General features: G+C 43.1%; 1 protein-coding gene across 1 annotated transcript in view; it reads left to right on the plus strand.

Moving 5' to 3' along the window:
* The window catches only part of BVES (blood vessel epicardial substance), a 50,602-nt gene that overhangs the window by 19,912 nt on the left and 13,563 nt on the right, over positions 1 to 17,127 (plus strand). Inside the window, exons 4-6 of the mRNA XM_054023511.1 lie at positions 7,871 to 8,058; positions 9,406 to 9,514; positions 13,163 to 13,330. Coding sequence (XP_053879486.1) covers positions 7,871 to 8,058; positions 9,406 to 9,514; positions 13,163 to 13,330 — 465 coding nt within the window. The remainder of the gene's footprint in view (positions 1 to 7,870; positions 8,059 to 9,405; positions 9,515 to 13,162; positions 13,331 to 17,127) is intronic.

Below are 17,127 nucleotides of genomic sequence, written 5' to 3' on the forward strand. Positions count from 1 at the left end.
ATTAGATGAAAGCTGGCTAGATCATCAGGTTCAACGGGTAGTGATCAATGGCTCAATGTCTAGTTGGCAGCTGATATCAAGTGGAGTGCCCCAGGGGTTGGTCCTGGGGCCAGTTTTGGTCAACATCTTCATTAATGATCTGGCTGATGGGATGGATTGCACCCTCAGCAAGTTCACGGATGACACTAAGCTAGGGGGAGATGTAGATATTCTGGAGGGTAGGAATAGGAGCCAGAGTGACCTAGACAAATGGGAGGATTGGGCCAAAAGAAATCTGATGAGGTTCAACAAGGACAAGTGCAGAATCCTGCACTTAGGACAGAAGAATCCTATACACTGCTACAGGCTGAGGACTGACTGGCTAAGCAGCAGTTCTGCAGAAAAGGACCTGGGGATTACAGTGGACGAGAAGCTAGATATGAGTCAACAGTGTGCCCTTGTTGCCAAGAAGGCTAAAGGCATATTGGGCTATATTAGTAGGAGCATTGCCAGCTGATCGAGGGAAGTGATGATTATTCCCCTCTATTTGGCACTGGTGAGGCCACACCTGGAGTATTGCATCCCCTTTTGGGGCCCCCACTACAGAAAGGATGTGGACAAATTGGAGAGTCTACTGGAAGGCAACTAAAATGATTAGGGCACATGACTTAGGAGGAGAGGCTGAGGGAACTGGGATTATTTAGTCTGCAGAAGAGAAGAGTGGGGGGGGGGGTAGAAGGGGATTTGATAGCCATCTTCAACTACCTGAAGGGGGGTTCTAAAGAGGATGGAGCTAGGCTGTTCTCAGTGGTGGCAGATGACAGAACAAGGAGCAATGGTCTCAAGTTGCAGTGGGGGAGGCCTAGGTTGGATATTAGGAAAAACTATTTCACTAGGATGGTGGTGAAGCACTAGAATGGGTTACCTAGGAAGGTGGTGGAATCTCCATCCTTCAAGGTTTTTTTAAGGCCTGGCTTCACAGAGCCCTGGCTGGGATGATTTAGTTGGGGTTGGTCCTGCTTTGAGCAGGGGGTTGGACAAGATGACCTCCTAAAATCTCTTCCAACCCTAATCTTGGATTTGAAATCAGAAGCATAAAAGTAGTTTCATGCATGTAAATACCAGCTTAGCAAACTTCCATCACGATTGGAATACTCCCTCCTCCTGTGCCAGATAGAGCAAAGTGATAATGTGACTGTATCTTCAAACAATTCCACTCTCTCTTCATTTGAAGATCCCAGTCCTACTCCTCCATTGCCTTACACCTTCTGTAGTCCTTTTCCCAGAAGATGGTGGGAGTGAAATGTTACCTAATCAGGTACTATTTTACACTCTCTGTGCATTGATGTGAATGACTGCTTAAAGTGCAGACCATCTCTTCAGAACTTTCCTTCTTGCTTTGAAAACAACAGTCTGAGAACATAACAGTGGCCTTTCACACACTCTCCCTCTATTGGTATGAGAGGCTTCTCTGCAATTCTTGTCTTTGGGAAGAGCCTTCCGATACATCTCTACCTCTTCAACTAAAACATGTCTCTTCTCTCCAGTTCTCTCTCCTAAAGCCATCACACTATTAAATTAAAAGTAGCTTTATTCTTGCATCGCTGATGAACTCCACTCTTTCCAATTAGATGGGGGTGGTCACTTTCCAGCATTTTTCATAATGGTGTTTGTGTGTGAGCTTTCTAGTACTCAAATACATATCCAATAGTTTGGATTCTTATCCTACCCTTTATGCTCTACTAAACTGAACTAGGAATCTCAGAAGAACAGTCTTACCTGAGAAAAGAACAGGAGTACTTGTGGCACCTTAGAGACTAACAAATTTATTAGAGCATAAGCTTTCGTGGGCTACAACCCACTTCTTCGGCTGCATAAGTGGGTTGTAGCCCACGAAAGCTTATGCTCTAATAAATTTGTTAGTCTCTAAGGTGCCACAAGTACTCCTGTTCTTTTTGAGGATACAGACTAACACGGCTGCTACTCTGAAACCACTCTTACCTGAAAGAGTTCCAGCGTGTCCTGCTTCTGGCCAGCACTACATGAGTAGCAGTGTGGTACTTCTTAGTTTTGCATGGGGCTGGAAGCAGAAGTGAAGAGACAAATGAAAGTGAATAATAATGTTAGCCCAATTAGATCAGTTCTCCAAATTTGGTTCTGAGTTTAGGCCAAGTTTTGGATCTGTTCTGACTCTAGGGCTGAATGAACCCATTCTGATTACCTACTATTTTATTTTATTTATTTAAAGGTTAACAGCACTAGGGGCTGAGGCCATTCAGCACTGTTTTAGAGGCACTCTTACTTTAAAGGACATTGAGCTTAGGAGCAATGTGGTAAATGGTGGTTGTAAAGGGGGCAGGGAAGTGGAAATTCAGGCCTCTCTTAAATAAACTCCACTTTCCTCCTCCCTTATTGCTGAAAGCCTTGCTTGATTCCTGGATTCCAAAAATCTCCCTTTTCAGGTGCCCAAAACCCTAACTATCCTTACCCTTCTACCAAAGCCTTCCCCAGGACCATAGTGCATTGCCACTACAAAACTTTGCAGCAACTTGAAATAGTCAAATGTAGGATCAGCACAAAACACGCTTAACTCAATATCTACACCACTACCTCCAGGAATACTGTAGTGATTGTTCATAATTTCATTCAATAAAAATATCTGTACCTGAAGATACCCTATAATTCAGTAGGACCAGGGGCAGTGTATGAACTGCCCATTGTGAGAAGCTAGCCCTCAGCCCCTTTTCTGTTTGAAGTCCCACACCTTTTGCCCCTTCCCCCACTAGATGAGTCCAGAGCACCTCCACCATAGCCCCCAGTCCCAGGGGGGCAGCACAGCCCCAGCTGCCTCCACACCCAGCACTGGGCGGATGGTGTGGCTCCACCTGGTTCCAGCACTGGGCGGGCGGCATGGCCCTAGATGCCCCAAGCCCCAGCCCGAGCCCCATTGGAAGAGCAGGCAGGGAACTGGGGACAGAGCTGGGGTAGGGCCACACCAGGCAGTGTAGGGAGGCTCAACCTCCCCATGCCTGTGATACCTGCAGCCCATGAGCAGGCTCTTGGCAGGGAGCACACAGGGCTTGAGTGTACAGCCTCCTAAGAACAAATTTGAAGAGTCCTAAAAATCAGCTATGATGTTTGCTGTCACTTTGTGGGGAGATCCCATGGTCACATCAGCATTTTAAGTGGACTTTGCTGTCTCGACCTAATGGGCTAAACTTTCCAAAGCAGCAATGTCATATTGGAAAAACAATGAGACCTAGTGCTCCAGTGACCTAGGAGCCTATAGAAAATGTTACAAATACTTTTTAATATCTATTCATTTTGTTTTCTCAGCATTGTTTGGGGTTTGCTTTATGGTAATGGCAAAAGTTGGGGAGGGAAGGAGGAGATGGGGAGTGGGGGGAAAAAAGGAAGAGGGAATAGAATATATGGACTCATCCTTGGTCCAAGTCTGTTAAAGTCAGTAGAATTAAAACAGAAGTGAATTTGGAATAAAATATATATTTCTCCTCTGTGGCTTTATTTGTTTTTTTATGTGCTAATTATGGGGCAAATTAATTGCTGCACTGGCATAGGGTCAAAGGGGCTGCAGGGGTTGGTGTGATGGAGGCAGTGGTCAGGGATACCGAAGTTGTGCCCCTGCTGCAGTGGTCTCTCTGGGGGCTCCACACTGGCCGGGCCCATGCTCAATGTCCTGCTTCCCCTATTCTCAGAGCTGCCAAAGAAGTGGTACAGAGCTGGTAGAGTTGACTCTCCATCTAGCATAAGGAGCTCCCAGTAGAAAGGGTAATTTCCCCCAGAGAAATGACTTACACCTGCCCCTTTGTGTTAACTTAGCAAGTGAAGAGAGGCAATGGCACAATGAGAAATTGGATCCTGAGGGTCCAATTTTTCAATAGTTCTGTGCACCCATAACTGCAGTTGTAGTCAGTGCTCAGCTCTAAATACCTTGTGACATAAACACATCCATCATGTGAATTTTAAAAATACTGTAAAATTAAATGGAAACAAGAAAACATATGCCAGACAATATATGCGGCATCTTTATTATACATTATGAGCAATAACCCTTCTTGTAAATGCAACATCTGCTACTTACTCCACTCATTGTAGTTGCTGTGAATGTAACTTTGCTTTTACTATGAACTTGAAAATTGGTTGTTTTAAATATCACCACAGAAGGTAGCAAAGAAGATGTTAAAAAATAATCTTTGAATGAGATTTTCTAGCTGCAAGTATCGACCATCACCCAGAATCATTTTTATTTACTTAGCCTCACACATCCCATAATCTAAAAAGAAGAAAGAATGGAAAAACAATTAAAAATCAAGCTGTATTGCAGGATGAATAATTGATAGATATTTCAGGTAAATATTAATTTCATTAAATGTAGTCTGTGGAAAAAACAATGGGTTCTTTCCTGACCAAAATATGACTTATGTGGTTTTGGCTTATTGAGGCTTTCCCTACATGGTTCCTTTTAGAACCTCACCCTAATTCAGAAGCTAAAAGATTCTAATCAGTGCCTCTGCAGCGCTCTGGCTCGAGGCTTTGGCAGTACTCCAGAACACTTCATCTATCACAGAGCAAAACTTATACCTACCCATATGGCTCATTTGGAAAATGGCCCACAATGATGACTGCAGAAGCAGTCAACAGTGCTTAACTTCGGTTAGGGTGAATACTGCTTGGAGAGGGAGGGCTCGCAAAGTAGAATAATACCTCCCACCTGATCACTCATTTTAAAAGCAGCACTTAGTTATGCCTGCTTTCTGCTTAGAGACATTTACATATTATATCATGAAAGCTCTAAACTTTGTTTTGTTTTCCTTTAGTCAGTTTTGCCCTCACAAATGCTTGTGTAATTCCCAACTCAGTCCACGGGCGCTGCACATACACATCTAGGAATAAAATTTACCTTGTCTGTGAACGGGTAAGAGCTCATGCAGGGAGATACACAGCATTAAGTTAGAATTGCTGACACAAAGGAGGGACTGACTGGAGAAGATAGACTGATTACAATCGACATATCTAACCTCACAGTTGCACAGAACCTATATGCAGATATTAGCAACCTTAGGGGATTCTGTGATTAATGATCTATTATGATCCCCAGCACACTTCTCCCTACCATGTATGTTTAAACTGAAGCTTTGCTTTGCCTGTGCGTAGGCCCTTTTTAGTTGTTAAGAACTACGGTGTGCAGCAGGGCCGGGGGAATTGAAATTGAATTGAAAACCTCATACAAACATAGTTACTGTAGCTTGAGTGCTAACAACCTTATTGTTAATCTTCCTGAGCGTTTCCATTCCAACACCCCTCTTTCAGGAATTTAAAGGCTGTATCATAATGCATATGCACAAGGAGGCCAGATTAAAGGTGCACAGGCAATGTTAATTCTGGCCTTTCTTAACTTTTCAGGGCCTGACTTTGAATCCTTAATAAAGTTGTTTTAACATAATTTTTGTGTATTTTCTAGATATTTAAAAAAGCAAACTGAAAAATGGAAGTTCTTTCATGTGGCATTATATTGACACCCACATGGATCATTAGCAGGTTGGAACCTTGAGATCCACTGCACAGACCTCTGCTGCTTGAGCTAACAGAAATAACTGATAGCAGTACTAGGTTGTTATCCTCTATGTGGACTAGCAGTAGAGGGGGATGGGACACTTTGCCAGTGGGTTTCAAAGATATTTGCTGACAGCAAAGACATGGTAAGACTCAGGGACAGGGATCATGGGTTCCACTGCAGACTCTGGAGGAACGTGTGCTGCAGTGGGCACTGTCACTTCTGCTCATTCCCCCCCGAGCTTGACCCCTTCTGTCCCATCACCTCCATGAATCCTCCTCCCCTTGTCTCTGCCCCAGTCCTCTGTATCCCAGTTTCATTTTCCTCATCTAGTCAGTTCCAGTCTCCACTTCTGAGAGAATTCTGATCCCAGCCCCAGGCTCCCCCTTTTCCCATTCCTAGTCTCCTCGTCCATCCAGTCCCAGTTTTCTCTCGTCCTCCACGGTCTGTCTCTGTGTTTCTCCAGTACTCCCCTGCCCATATTCCCCATGCCTCCATAGGAGCCAATGCTCCCAATCCCAATCTCCTGCCCCAAGATTCTCATCCATCCTCAGTGTCCTCACCTCCCCTGGCTCCTTGTCCCGGTTGCTTTGCTTAGCCAGATACATGCTAACATCTTGTCAGATCTTTCTCATCAGCATCCTTATTCCTTCCCATCCCTATGGGTTCTCAGGCTCCTTGCCCAGTCAGTCCCAGTCTCCTCCCTCAGGCTCCATGTCCCAATCAACTCCCTGGCCCTCACTCACAATGCCCTATGTCTGGCTCTTGTCCCCTCTGCATTAGAATCAGACTATTCCTTCCACTATGTTGCCTAGGTGCCAACAGAGTAGGGGGCGGGGGTCACTGAGAGCACAGGAGAGACCACTTCCCTGTTCTCAGTGCCAGTGTCTGGACAAACCCTAGCCAGGAGCAGCCATAGCTAAAAGCCTAGCCTAGCTTTGCCCCTGGACTGGAACATGCTCCATTGCTCTGTAGGGCTGGCACATGTGTTATCTGGTCAGCACAAGGAGCTGTGACAGGCCTCGAGCATGCTCAGTGAGGATAGAATCTTTCAAGACTTTTTGCTGTTAAGCTATAGAAAATTTCAACTGAACATGTGCAAATGTGACTTTCAGAAATATAACTTGGCCAAATTTGGACGGATTTTCACAGTGATGGCAAAAAGCGCATCCCTGACACAAAGGCCACCTCCCTGTCAAATTTAAAGTCCCTATTCCAAAGCATAAGGACCTTTCAAATGAAAAGGTCACTAGAATATTTTTAACATTGAAAAATAATTTTATTTTCCTTAGTCTCATTCTTGGAAATGACTGACCTGTTTTGGATGAAATTTTCCACAACAATTGAGCTGGAGGCAGACACCTGGCATGGGAAATTTCAGCCAAAGTGGTTTAAGTAATAAGTGACTGAAATTGGGGTCTTATAATGGGAAGTGTTGGGCAACATTAATAATAGGCGGTGCTACCAGCCCTACCTATAATTTTGTTTATCAGTTTTTCTTTATTTTCCATTCTGAATATATGTACTTCCTTTTTTATTCTCTGATGTCCATACCCTTCATCTGTGTGTCCTGTTCCACCACCAAGCAGACCTCTGCTCAAACTTTCCTGTGTTTTGTGGTAGACAAGGACCCAAAGCACTAGCTGCTATCTCCTTCCCAGTTGCCTTCGTTCAGGAAATACTTTCAGGCTTGGGATTTCAGCCAGCTTCCTTTCCCGCTTCCCTGCAGCTGAAGTTTGGGTGGGCTCCCAAGAGTGGGATGTTCATCTGGCAGTGGCTTCTTCCTCACTCATGACATGTGCTTATGGTGGGTTTCTGCATGCTGGCTCTGTTTTCAGGGCTTGCGGGCCTGCTCTTCCTCTGCATACAAGCCATGAATATGAAGGATCAAAGGTGCTCCCTCATTCTGTCCTGAGGCAGGGATGCATAGTGAAAGACACAGGGGTCCTGATGTTCCAGATGCCTTTCTGGGCCAAACTCTATTTGTTCTTACGGCAGTGTAAATCCAGAGTGACTATTTAAATCAGTTCAAATTCTACTGGTATGGAAAAGATGCTTAAAGTGCCAGCATACCATCTTGACCCAATTTTAGCTCTGCATAAACAAGTGCTGTGGTCACCATCTAAGAGTCAACATTTGTGGACAGATGCCAGTTCTTTCCTGCCCTATATGTAGACAAAACCTGAAGTATCTCAGCTACAACCATTTTGGCAAATGGTGAACTTTTATAGGAACCTGTGGAACTGAAAAATAATCTTGCACTTCTGTTTCTTCATTGACCCATTCTCCTTTATCATGACTGTTGTTGCATTCCAGATCAAGATAGAGAAGGAGTTCAGTAGTCTGTACAAGAGAATGTTTGAACCACTCCATGTACCTCCAGAACTGTTCAAGAGATTAACTGGACAATTCTGCAACATTCAGACTTTAAAAACAGGTCAAGCATATGCTGCAGAGGACAAAACATCAGTTGATGATCGACTAAGTATCCTGCTAAAGGGAAAGTATGTGCTGCATAAAGTTTGGGAAAGTCTTGTGTATTGCATGATGGTGGAATGAAAAACAAATTCAAAGGAAGGTCATTTTAAAAATAATTGTTCATAATATACAGTAAAAGCTGTTTTAAGCCCTGTACCAACTTGAAAGCTCTATAAACCGACATTTCCAATCTTCATAGAAAGTCAGGTTTATAGTCCGATTGGCATGGGGCCGGCAAGCTTCCTACCTGGCTCTGCGTGGCTCCCTGGAAACGGTGACATGGGGAGAAATGGCCACGAGGGGTTCAGAGTGCAGGGAGGCTGAGGATTGGGGCACAGGAGGGGTTTCGGGGTACCAGATCCAGGGGGACACTCACCTCGGGTGGCTCCCTGCAAGTGGCGACCTGTCCCTGTTGCTGCTAGGCGGAGATGCGGCTAGCGAGCTTTGCATGCTGCCTCCACCCACAAGCACCACCCCTGCAGCTCCCATTGGCCAGGAACTGATTGGAGATGCACCGATTCATAACTTCATAAGTTCTAGCTGGAGTTTAAATCTGATATTCCCTTGTAAGTTGTGGTACCACCATCTATCCTCTTTCCCTAGGGTTTGATCCACCCTATGTCACTTTGCGGGTGGATCAAACCCAAGGTATTCAGAGGACATCTGATAGATGTAGTATTCTGCGTACTGGGTGCTGCCTTCTGGGTAGACCTGGGCAATTTTTTTGGCCAAAACTCTTTTTCAGTGAAATATGCAGATTCGACAACACTAGACTGTTTAGTGAATTTGTGTAGGCTTTGCTGAATTGTTGGAGTGGAAATAAACCCTAGTAAGTAAATAAATAAAAAACCCAAACCTTTTCATTTTGACATTTTTCTCAACAGCGTTTCAATTTTTCATTTCAAAACAACTTCATTTCGACATTTCTCTTTGGACAATTGCTTCTCTTTAATTTTGATGAAAAAAAAATAAAAAGCTTTTTAAAATGGTTGAAACTGAGACAAAATATTCACCAAAAATGTCCAAAAAATTTTCTGTTTGACTTGCAACAGTGCTGTTTGTTTGTTTGTTTTTGTTTTGGAATTGGTAGCAAAACAAAAAAAAATCCATTATTCACACAGCTCATTATTTCAAACCATGTTGCCTGTTTTAAGGTGTGATACTGCTCCCTTTAGAATCAGTGAGAGTTTTGACAAAACTTAGTTTATTTGGCTGACAACTAGGTCAGATGCTTGGTGAAAATTCCCTGAGATATGGATGCAGTGACCTCTCTGATTTCTGTATTATCATTGTCAATAATCATATTCAAATTTAGATTGTTATTCTACCTTATGGTTTTTATATGTTGTTCTAACAAATATTTTTATCATCAGAATGAAGGTCTCCTATCGAGGGCATTTTCTGCATAATATTTACCCCTGTGCCTTTATAGATTCTCCTGAATTTCGATCAACTCAGATGAACCGGGGTGAGAAATTCCAGGTATGTGTCTATTTGGCTGTCACTGGATATGAACTTAATGAACAGTGAATTTATTGACTACACAGTTTTGCTAGTTTTTTTTTTTATATTTAATGTTGGGCCATTTAAAAGATACTCCTGACTAGTAGTTCATTTCAAAATGGTATTAGTTTTTTCACTGACAAACCTTAGTATTGGCTTGTTCTATGCTATTTTTTCCCCCTACGGTTCATATACTTTAATTCTATTTAATAGGATCTGTACTCCCTGTGCAGGACATATAAATTAGAAGGAGGTTTGGAATTGTCAGCAAAATGTTGAGTGACATATGTATAGGTAAAAAAGATGCCATTGAACTGAAATCTAGCAAGTTTTTTTTAAAAGTGAATTTCAGGTACTACAGCTGTCTCTGGTTCCCCTGGTTTACAATCACACTTCTTTATATTTTTAATTTTTCCCCTTTCTACTATTGCTGTATGTGTCACGTTCACAATTAAGGCTGTGATCCTGCAAACATTCACATACTTCACTTTAAGCACCTGAGTAGTCCCTGTGGGTAGGTATTTGCAGGATCTGGGCTTAACTGACTCTACTGGGAAAGTATGAAACTGGCTATATGCAACATGTTGTCAAATGCACAAAGAAAACAATCTGAAAAAATATTTTTCCCCCTTTAAACTCTTTTAGTTACAGTAATTTTAGGCATTGGCTGTATCTGCTTTAAAAAAGAAAACGATTACAAGTATGAAGTTGGTGTCCCTTTAAATGTGTTCAATGAAAAAAAGCTAATGTGTGCATATATTACAGTTGTCATTCAGCAGTCATTACTTATATTTGAGTCACTTTATGCATTTATTTCCTTTTTGTGTTCCCAAAAATGTAAATCTCATTTATTATATGCGATGTTGTCTTTAAGGAGCAGACCTCCTTTTTGAACACATGCACACAAAAATCGTCCTTATGATTAAGAGCAAAACTTAGTCTATATTCAGACAAAACTCCCAGTGACTTCTACAGGAGCATAACCAGAGGTGAAAGTGGACTGGTACAGCGTACCAGTAAGAAGTGGCCACTGGTATTAGCCCGTACACAGCCGACAGCACTTTAACGTCGCTGCCCCTTTTGCCCCCTCTCCAGGGCCACCGACGGGGGTGGGGGACGCAAAAGGGGTAGCTGTGCCAGGGCCCGGCAATTTAAAAATGCCCAGGGCTCCTGGCTGCCGCCACCACTACCGCAGCAGCGGCCAGAGCCCCTGGCCCTTTAAATCGCTGCTAGAGCCTCAGGCGGCGTGGGCCAAACGGTGTGGAAGGACTGGCTGGCAGAAGCCCTCGTACCGGTATGTCTTTTATATTACTTTCACCCCTGAGCATCACATAAGTGAGGGCTGCAGGCGTTGACGCCTAGTATAACATGCCATAGAGTACCACACTGGAGACAGGGAGTGATCTTAGGGGTTCTCATTTTAGGTTTAGCCGATCTGATACTATAACCTAGAGCGACACTATTATTTGTATTATTGTATCATCTAGGAGATTAACATGACTGACAGTTGATGGCCTTGCCCTCTGAAGGAAAACGGTGTAGCTATAACATTTCTTAGGACTTGATCCTATTGCTTGATCTGATTCCCATTACAGTCAATAGAAAGACGCTCATTAACTTCAGTAGGAGTTGGATCAAGCCTTTCCTGCCATGTTATAGAACAATGCTGTTGTCTCAGAAATTCCCTATCTTTCTATCTGCATGCTATGTGCTGTGATCATGGTTTCTAAGGGTCCTGGCTACATGGGGAAATTTCCCAGAATTACTATACCAGTATAATTGTACCACTATAGTTTTACTGGTATAACTCCCCATGCAGACCCTCTTATGCAGAATATGAGTGGCTTTTTTCTCAGTTTAGCTTATGTTGCTTTAGAAGCTCTGGAAGATGAACAGATGGCTGAAAGTATTATACATTGGTGTGCAGCAGATAACAAATATTAAGGAGGGAAGGTTTTCTACCCAAAATACTAAAATCAGTACCAGATGTTTTGCTAGTTCCTTAACGTGTTATTATTCCTAACTATGATTGTGCAATAGTTACTGGACTGTGACTCTCCTCATGCCAGGAAGGGAGGCAGGGTTGGTATGGCATCTAAGTCAGTGATTGAGGTAATATGTTCCAGTCAAGAACTCGGCATAGGGCCAAGGAGAGATGGTTGTGAAGATATATTCACTAAAGGAATCCTGTACACTTGCAGTCCTCGTCATGCAATCTCTCCTTTAGAAGATGATCAAACACTGATTCATGCTATTGAAGGGAAATAGTTTAACATCAAATTTCACCTACCTTAAAATTATTATAATCAAGTATGGTATGTCCTTCGCTTACTAGGTTTTTGTTTTATTTTTAATCTCAATACTCTGACCTTAAATAAAAAAATCTCATCAGGAATGTTCATGCAGAACTTATATTTAAATGATCTATAGAACCTTTTGTGCTCCATCCGCTGGCTGTGCTGATGAACAAATACTTTTCCCAAACCTGTACTTTTAAGAACTATTACAAAAAATTGAGACTAAAATGTATCACTTAAAACCTGTATATAGTATGTGGCAGTGTTCCCGCACCTTCTGAGACTTATACCTCTTTAATTTATTTTAAGGAGAAAAAAAGGCTACAAGTAACTTAGAAAAGAAGTAGCTATATGATTCCTACTTTTAATTGTTTACTTGTTTTTTTGTAAAATAAGTGATTTAAATATGGCTACAGAAGTACTGAACTGTGATATAGTGGGTTTTGTGTGCCACTGCCCTCTTCTGGCTAGAATGCGAGACCTGCTCAAGTGTTTATAAGTCTGTAACTGTCTTCCTGAAAAGGGATGTAAACCTCTCTGCAACTTCCATATCAGTATTACTGATGACTAACTGATTTGATTGTTTAGCACAAGTATCGAAGGCTTGCCTTTATGAAAAGGTCATGAATTCTGTTGTAGCTGATGACAGGGCAAATCAAGCTGTAACAATTTGTATGAGATTTCAAAACATTAAAATATCACTCATAATATCTTTTTCATATACCAACTGTGCCAACACGTAGTAACTATGAGTAATTTTACTTACGTAAGTTGTCTTAGAACATCAGTGGGACTATTCACATGAGTAAAGAGAGATTTTTCCACACTATCCTTCCAAAAATTTTCCTAGAACAAATTTAGCTCTCATGTAATTAGATGGGAATTTCATTAAGGTCATTGGATTTAATTTGATTGTTTTATGTCCAATGAATTTCAAGGGAATTAAAAGGTGTGTTCCTTATATTTTATTCCTAAATATATCTCTAGATTACAAATGCTGATATTAACTGTATTTATGGAGACAACTCTATTTGGTGAGGGAAGGATTCTCATGGCATACACTTCCACCAGTCCATTAAACAAATGAAAAATGGGAAAAAAATCTCATCTGAAAACATTTACTGCACTTATAAATAATGGAAATTTAAAAAATACAATAAGAAGCATCTTGGGTGCCTTTAAACTTGTAGGTGGTACGTATCTTATGGGATATACACGGGTTGAGTCATGATTGCACTAGTTATTTTTGCTGCATCCCCAAATTAAAATCTGGTGTGACCTGTTTTTCAAACAATAAAGCGGTGTTAATTCTGTACATATGTTTTCTTAGGTCACCATTACTGCAGATGACAACTGTAAGTTTCTGTGCTGGTCCAGGGAACGACTGACTTACTTTCTGGAATCTGAACCATTCCTTTATGAAATATTTAGGTATCTTATCGGTAAAGATATTACAAACAAACTCTACTCATTGAATGATCCAACACTAAGTGATAAGGTGAGTTTTTGGGGAGAGTTTCCCTCCCTGTGCTATATTGTTAGATGCTATAAAGACAGGTTAATTTAATTCTCTTAATCCTGCTCATATATTCCATTAAATTCACACACACATCTAAAGATGGAATTGTATTTTGTGTATCAAAAATGTGCTTAACGCAGAATATTTGGGTTTTTTGGATGGTAAAGATGCTGATCAATGTCAGGTCAGTGCTTGAGAGTAAAGAGGCGTGGTTAAGGCCCATGTCTGCACTACAAACTTTCACCAGTGCAAGTTACATTGGCATAAAGCTGATGCAGTTAGTATATCGCTTCCATGCATGCTTGGCTCTTTGCAGTGGTGCTGTGCGTACTCAGTAGGAGTGCTTGTGTTGATGCACAGTGTGGTGCACCATGGGTAGGGATCCCAGTGTGCAACCTGCCACCATCCAATGCACTTTGGGAAGTTTTGGCAATGCATGGTGGGGCAGAAACAAGTCATCAGGGCGACTGGGCGCAAGGGGTCAACTTCCCAGTATACAACTGTCTCCATCCCATAATGTCATCTACATCCCATAATTTTCATGCCATATTTAAAAATCTCACAAAACAGCACAGCCCTCCTCACTGTCCGCCATCTCTGACAGAAGCAAGGAGTCTACACAGCTCTGCACTATTGTCATAAGCGTTGCAAGCACAGGACGCACGATCCTCTGGTACGTGCAGAGCCGTAAGAAGAACCCACTGATTTGTGGGGAACCGGACTATTTCTGGGAGGACAGATAGCTGTGGGCCATAGCAAGAGCCAGTTCAAGGTTGTTAGTGGTATTCATGGAGCAGCTACAGATGGTGGAACGCCACTTCTGGGCCCAAGAAACAAGCACTGACTGGTAGGAATCATATCGTAATGGAGGCTTGGGATGATGAGTGGTGGCTGCAGAACTTTCGGATGTGTAGGCCACATTCCTGGATCTGTATGCTGAGCTCACCCCAGCCCTCCAGTACAGGGACACTAGGATGTGGACACTAGGATTTTCTCCGACAAGGAGGAGAGCTGCCTTGACAGTGGAGAAGTAAGTGGCAGTAGTACTTTGGAAACGTTCAATGCCATATTGATGCCATCCAGTGGGAAATCATTTTGGAGTTGGAAAATCCATTGTGACGACCTTTGTCATGCAAGTATGCAGGACTATTAATCATGTCCTGCTATGCAGGACTGTGACTCTGGTGTGCAGGACGTAGTGGATGGCTTTGCAGCAATGGGTTTCCCAAACTTCTGTGGAGCAATAGACAGCATCCATATCCCTATTTTGGCACCAGATCACATTGCCACAGAATACAGCAACAAAAAGGGCTACTTTTCCATGATTATGCAAGCATTGGTCGAGCACCAGGGCCACTTCATCGACATCAGTGCTGGCTGGTCAGGGAAGGTGCATGACGCTCTCATCTCTGAGAACACAGGACTGTTCAGACAGCTACAAGCTGGGACTTCCTTTCCCAAGTGGCAGATTATCACTGGTGATGTTGAAATGACCCTTGCTCCCCTGGCTCATGAAGCCGTACACCAGCCACCTCGACAGCACCAAGGAAAGATTCAACTACTGGCTCAGCAGTTGAATGTGCTTTGGGTAGAGTGAAGGGTTGCTGGCAGTGTTTGTTCACAAGATTGGATCTCAACGGGAAAAAAAGTCCCAGGGGTTACAGCTGCCTGCTATGTTCTGCATCAAACCAGTGAAGCAGAGGGGGAAAAGCTGCCACCCCGAGGTGGAGGGCAGAGGTGGAATGGCTCTCTGCTGAATGTGAACAGACAGACACAAGGGCTATTAGAAGAGCTCAACATGGAGCTATATGAGTCAGGGAGGGTTTGGAAGAGCACTTTAACAGTGAACCACAGTAATGCATTGTGGTGTACTGTGTTTAACCTGGCTTTCCTGTTTTGGGCCTGTTAGGAATTGTATGGTGTTGGTTCACACCTATGAATATAATACTCAGTGCACCTATTCATTCTGTGGTGCTTGCTGTATATCTATGATTATTACACCATGTCACTGATCCTATGAGTTGTTTCACACTGTACAATAACAAGTAAGCAGGTGCTATCAGAACTTCTAGGCACTCTGCAGCATATATTGTGAGCTAATAAAGATGAATTATTTTGCAAATAATAAAATTTATTTTCATTAACAAAACCAGTGCAAAGAAAAATCTGTTCAATTTAAAAGGAAATACATTAAAAACTTAATAAATGATATGGAACAGAACTTAACCAAGTGAAAGAAAATTCATGTCCATCTTACTTACATGGTAACCTGTGAAAGCCACCGTTGCTGTATATGAAGCTGTAGTTGTCCTTAATGTCCCCTGGAGTGCAGTGGTAGAGGAGGGATGTAGCCCTTGATGCCACCTGGAATGTTGGGGTAGAGGGGGAAGGGAGGTGCTGCAGTGGAGTTCTGCATGCATTGCAAAGGGAGGCAACACTGTGATTGTTGAACCTGTAGGTCCACAAGAGTCTGCAGCATCTGTGTGTGCTGCTAGGGAAGCTCCATTATCTCCTGGTGTATCTCCCTCTCCTTTTCCTACTGGGCCTCCTGGGCCCATGGGCAGCGTGTGAACCACTGGCTGGGGGAGGCTAGCCCCCAGCCCTGCCCCTTCCACCCAAGGCCCCGTGCCCCCTGCCAGAGCCCCCCACCGCAGCTGCTGGCCCCAAGCGGCACACACGCTAATGCTAGTGCTCCCAACCCCAGAACGGGCAGCGCAGCCCCAGCCTCGGAGCACCGGGAGAGTGGGTAGCACAGCCCGAGCTGGGGCTACTCCAGGAGACTGGAGCCATGCTGAATGGAAGCAGGAGGGCTGGGGGCAGAGTGTGGGCAGGCTACACCTGGCTTGGGGAGATGCAGACTCCCCCAGCCTCTGACAACCGCCGCCCATGCCTGGGCCTTTCTCCTGTCTGCTTTTTCCTCATTCAGGCTGTGTGCGGTGTTCACCCTCCAGGCCCTTTGCTTACGGTCTGATACAGCACTGGCTTGCAGGATCTCATTGATCTCCCATGACCTTGGGCAGTGGAGTTCACAATGGTGACCAGAATGGTTAGTGTCTGGTATTGTGGAACAGCTGCTGGAGGACTGTTAGAGTTGACAAAAGTAACACAGTGTCTACACGTGTGGTGCATCAACCTCAGTACATCAACCCTGGCTTAATGCCGCTCAGGGAGATGGTGTTATTATGTCACCACAACAGGGAGTTTACCTGGGTAGGAGACAAATTTAAGTGTAGACACATGCACAACTAGGTCAGTCTGAGGCAGCTTACATTGACCTAACTTTGCAGTGTAGACCAGGCCTTAGAATCTGAATCCATAGCTGATATAAATATTTCTATCGAAGTAGCTGATATATCAGGAAGTGATCATATTGTAATTTGATTGCCATCTCCACAGCAGCTATACGAAAAAAGGTTGTGTATATCTTTTAATTGGGAGGAGGCTGGACTAAGTGACTAGGGGGACTTTAACATCTCTGACTTCAACTGTTAGACTTTTTGGAGACAGGTCTTCATGGATTTTAGTTTATACTGTAGATTCAGGTATTATGTGAGGACAAATATATACGTAACCTTGTGTTACTTTCATTATATCTCCTTACATGGCTACATGGCTTTGCATTGTTTGGATAGAGGAGCTATGTTGTGCTTATGGTTCTTATTGTTTATGTAGTAGCTTCAGAGTTTTGATAAACATTTACTCTAGTAATATTGGACTTCTTCTGCAACGCTTATACAACTCCCAATTACTTGTAGATTTAGCAACAACTTCAATTA

Source organism: Malaclemys terrapin, chromosome 3, assembly GCF_027887155.1.
Source record: "Malaclemys terrapin pileata isolate rMalTer1 chromosome 3, rMalTer1.hap1, whole genome shotgun sequence".
In the NCBI taxonomy this organism is placed as follows: Eukaryota; Metazoa; Chordata; order Testudines; family Emydidae; genus Malaclemys; species Malaclemys terrapin.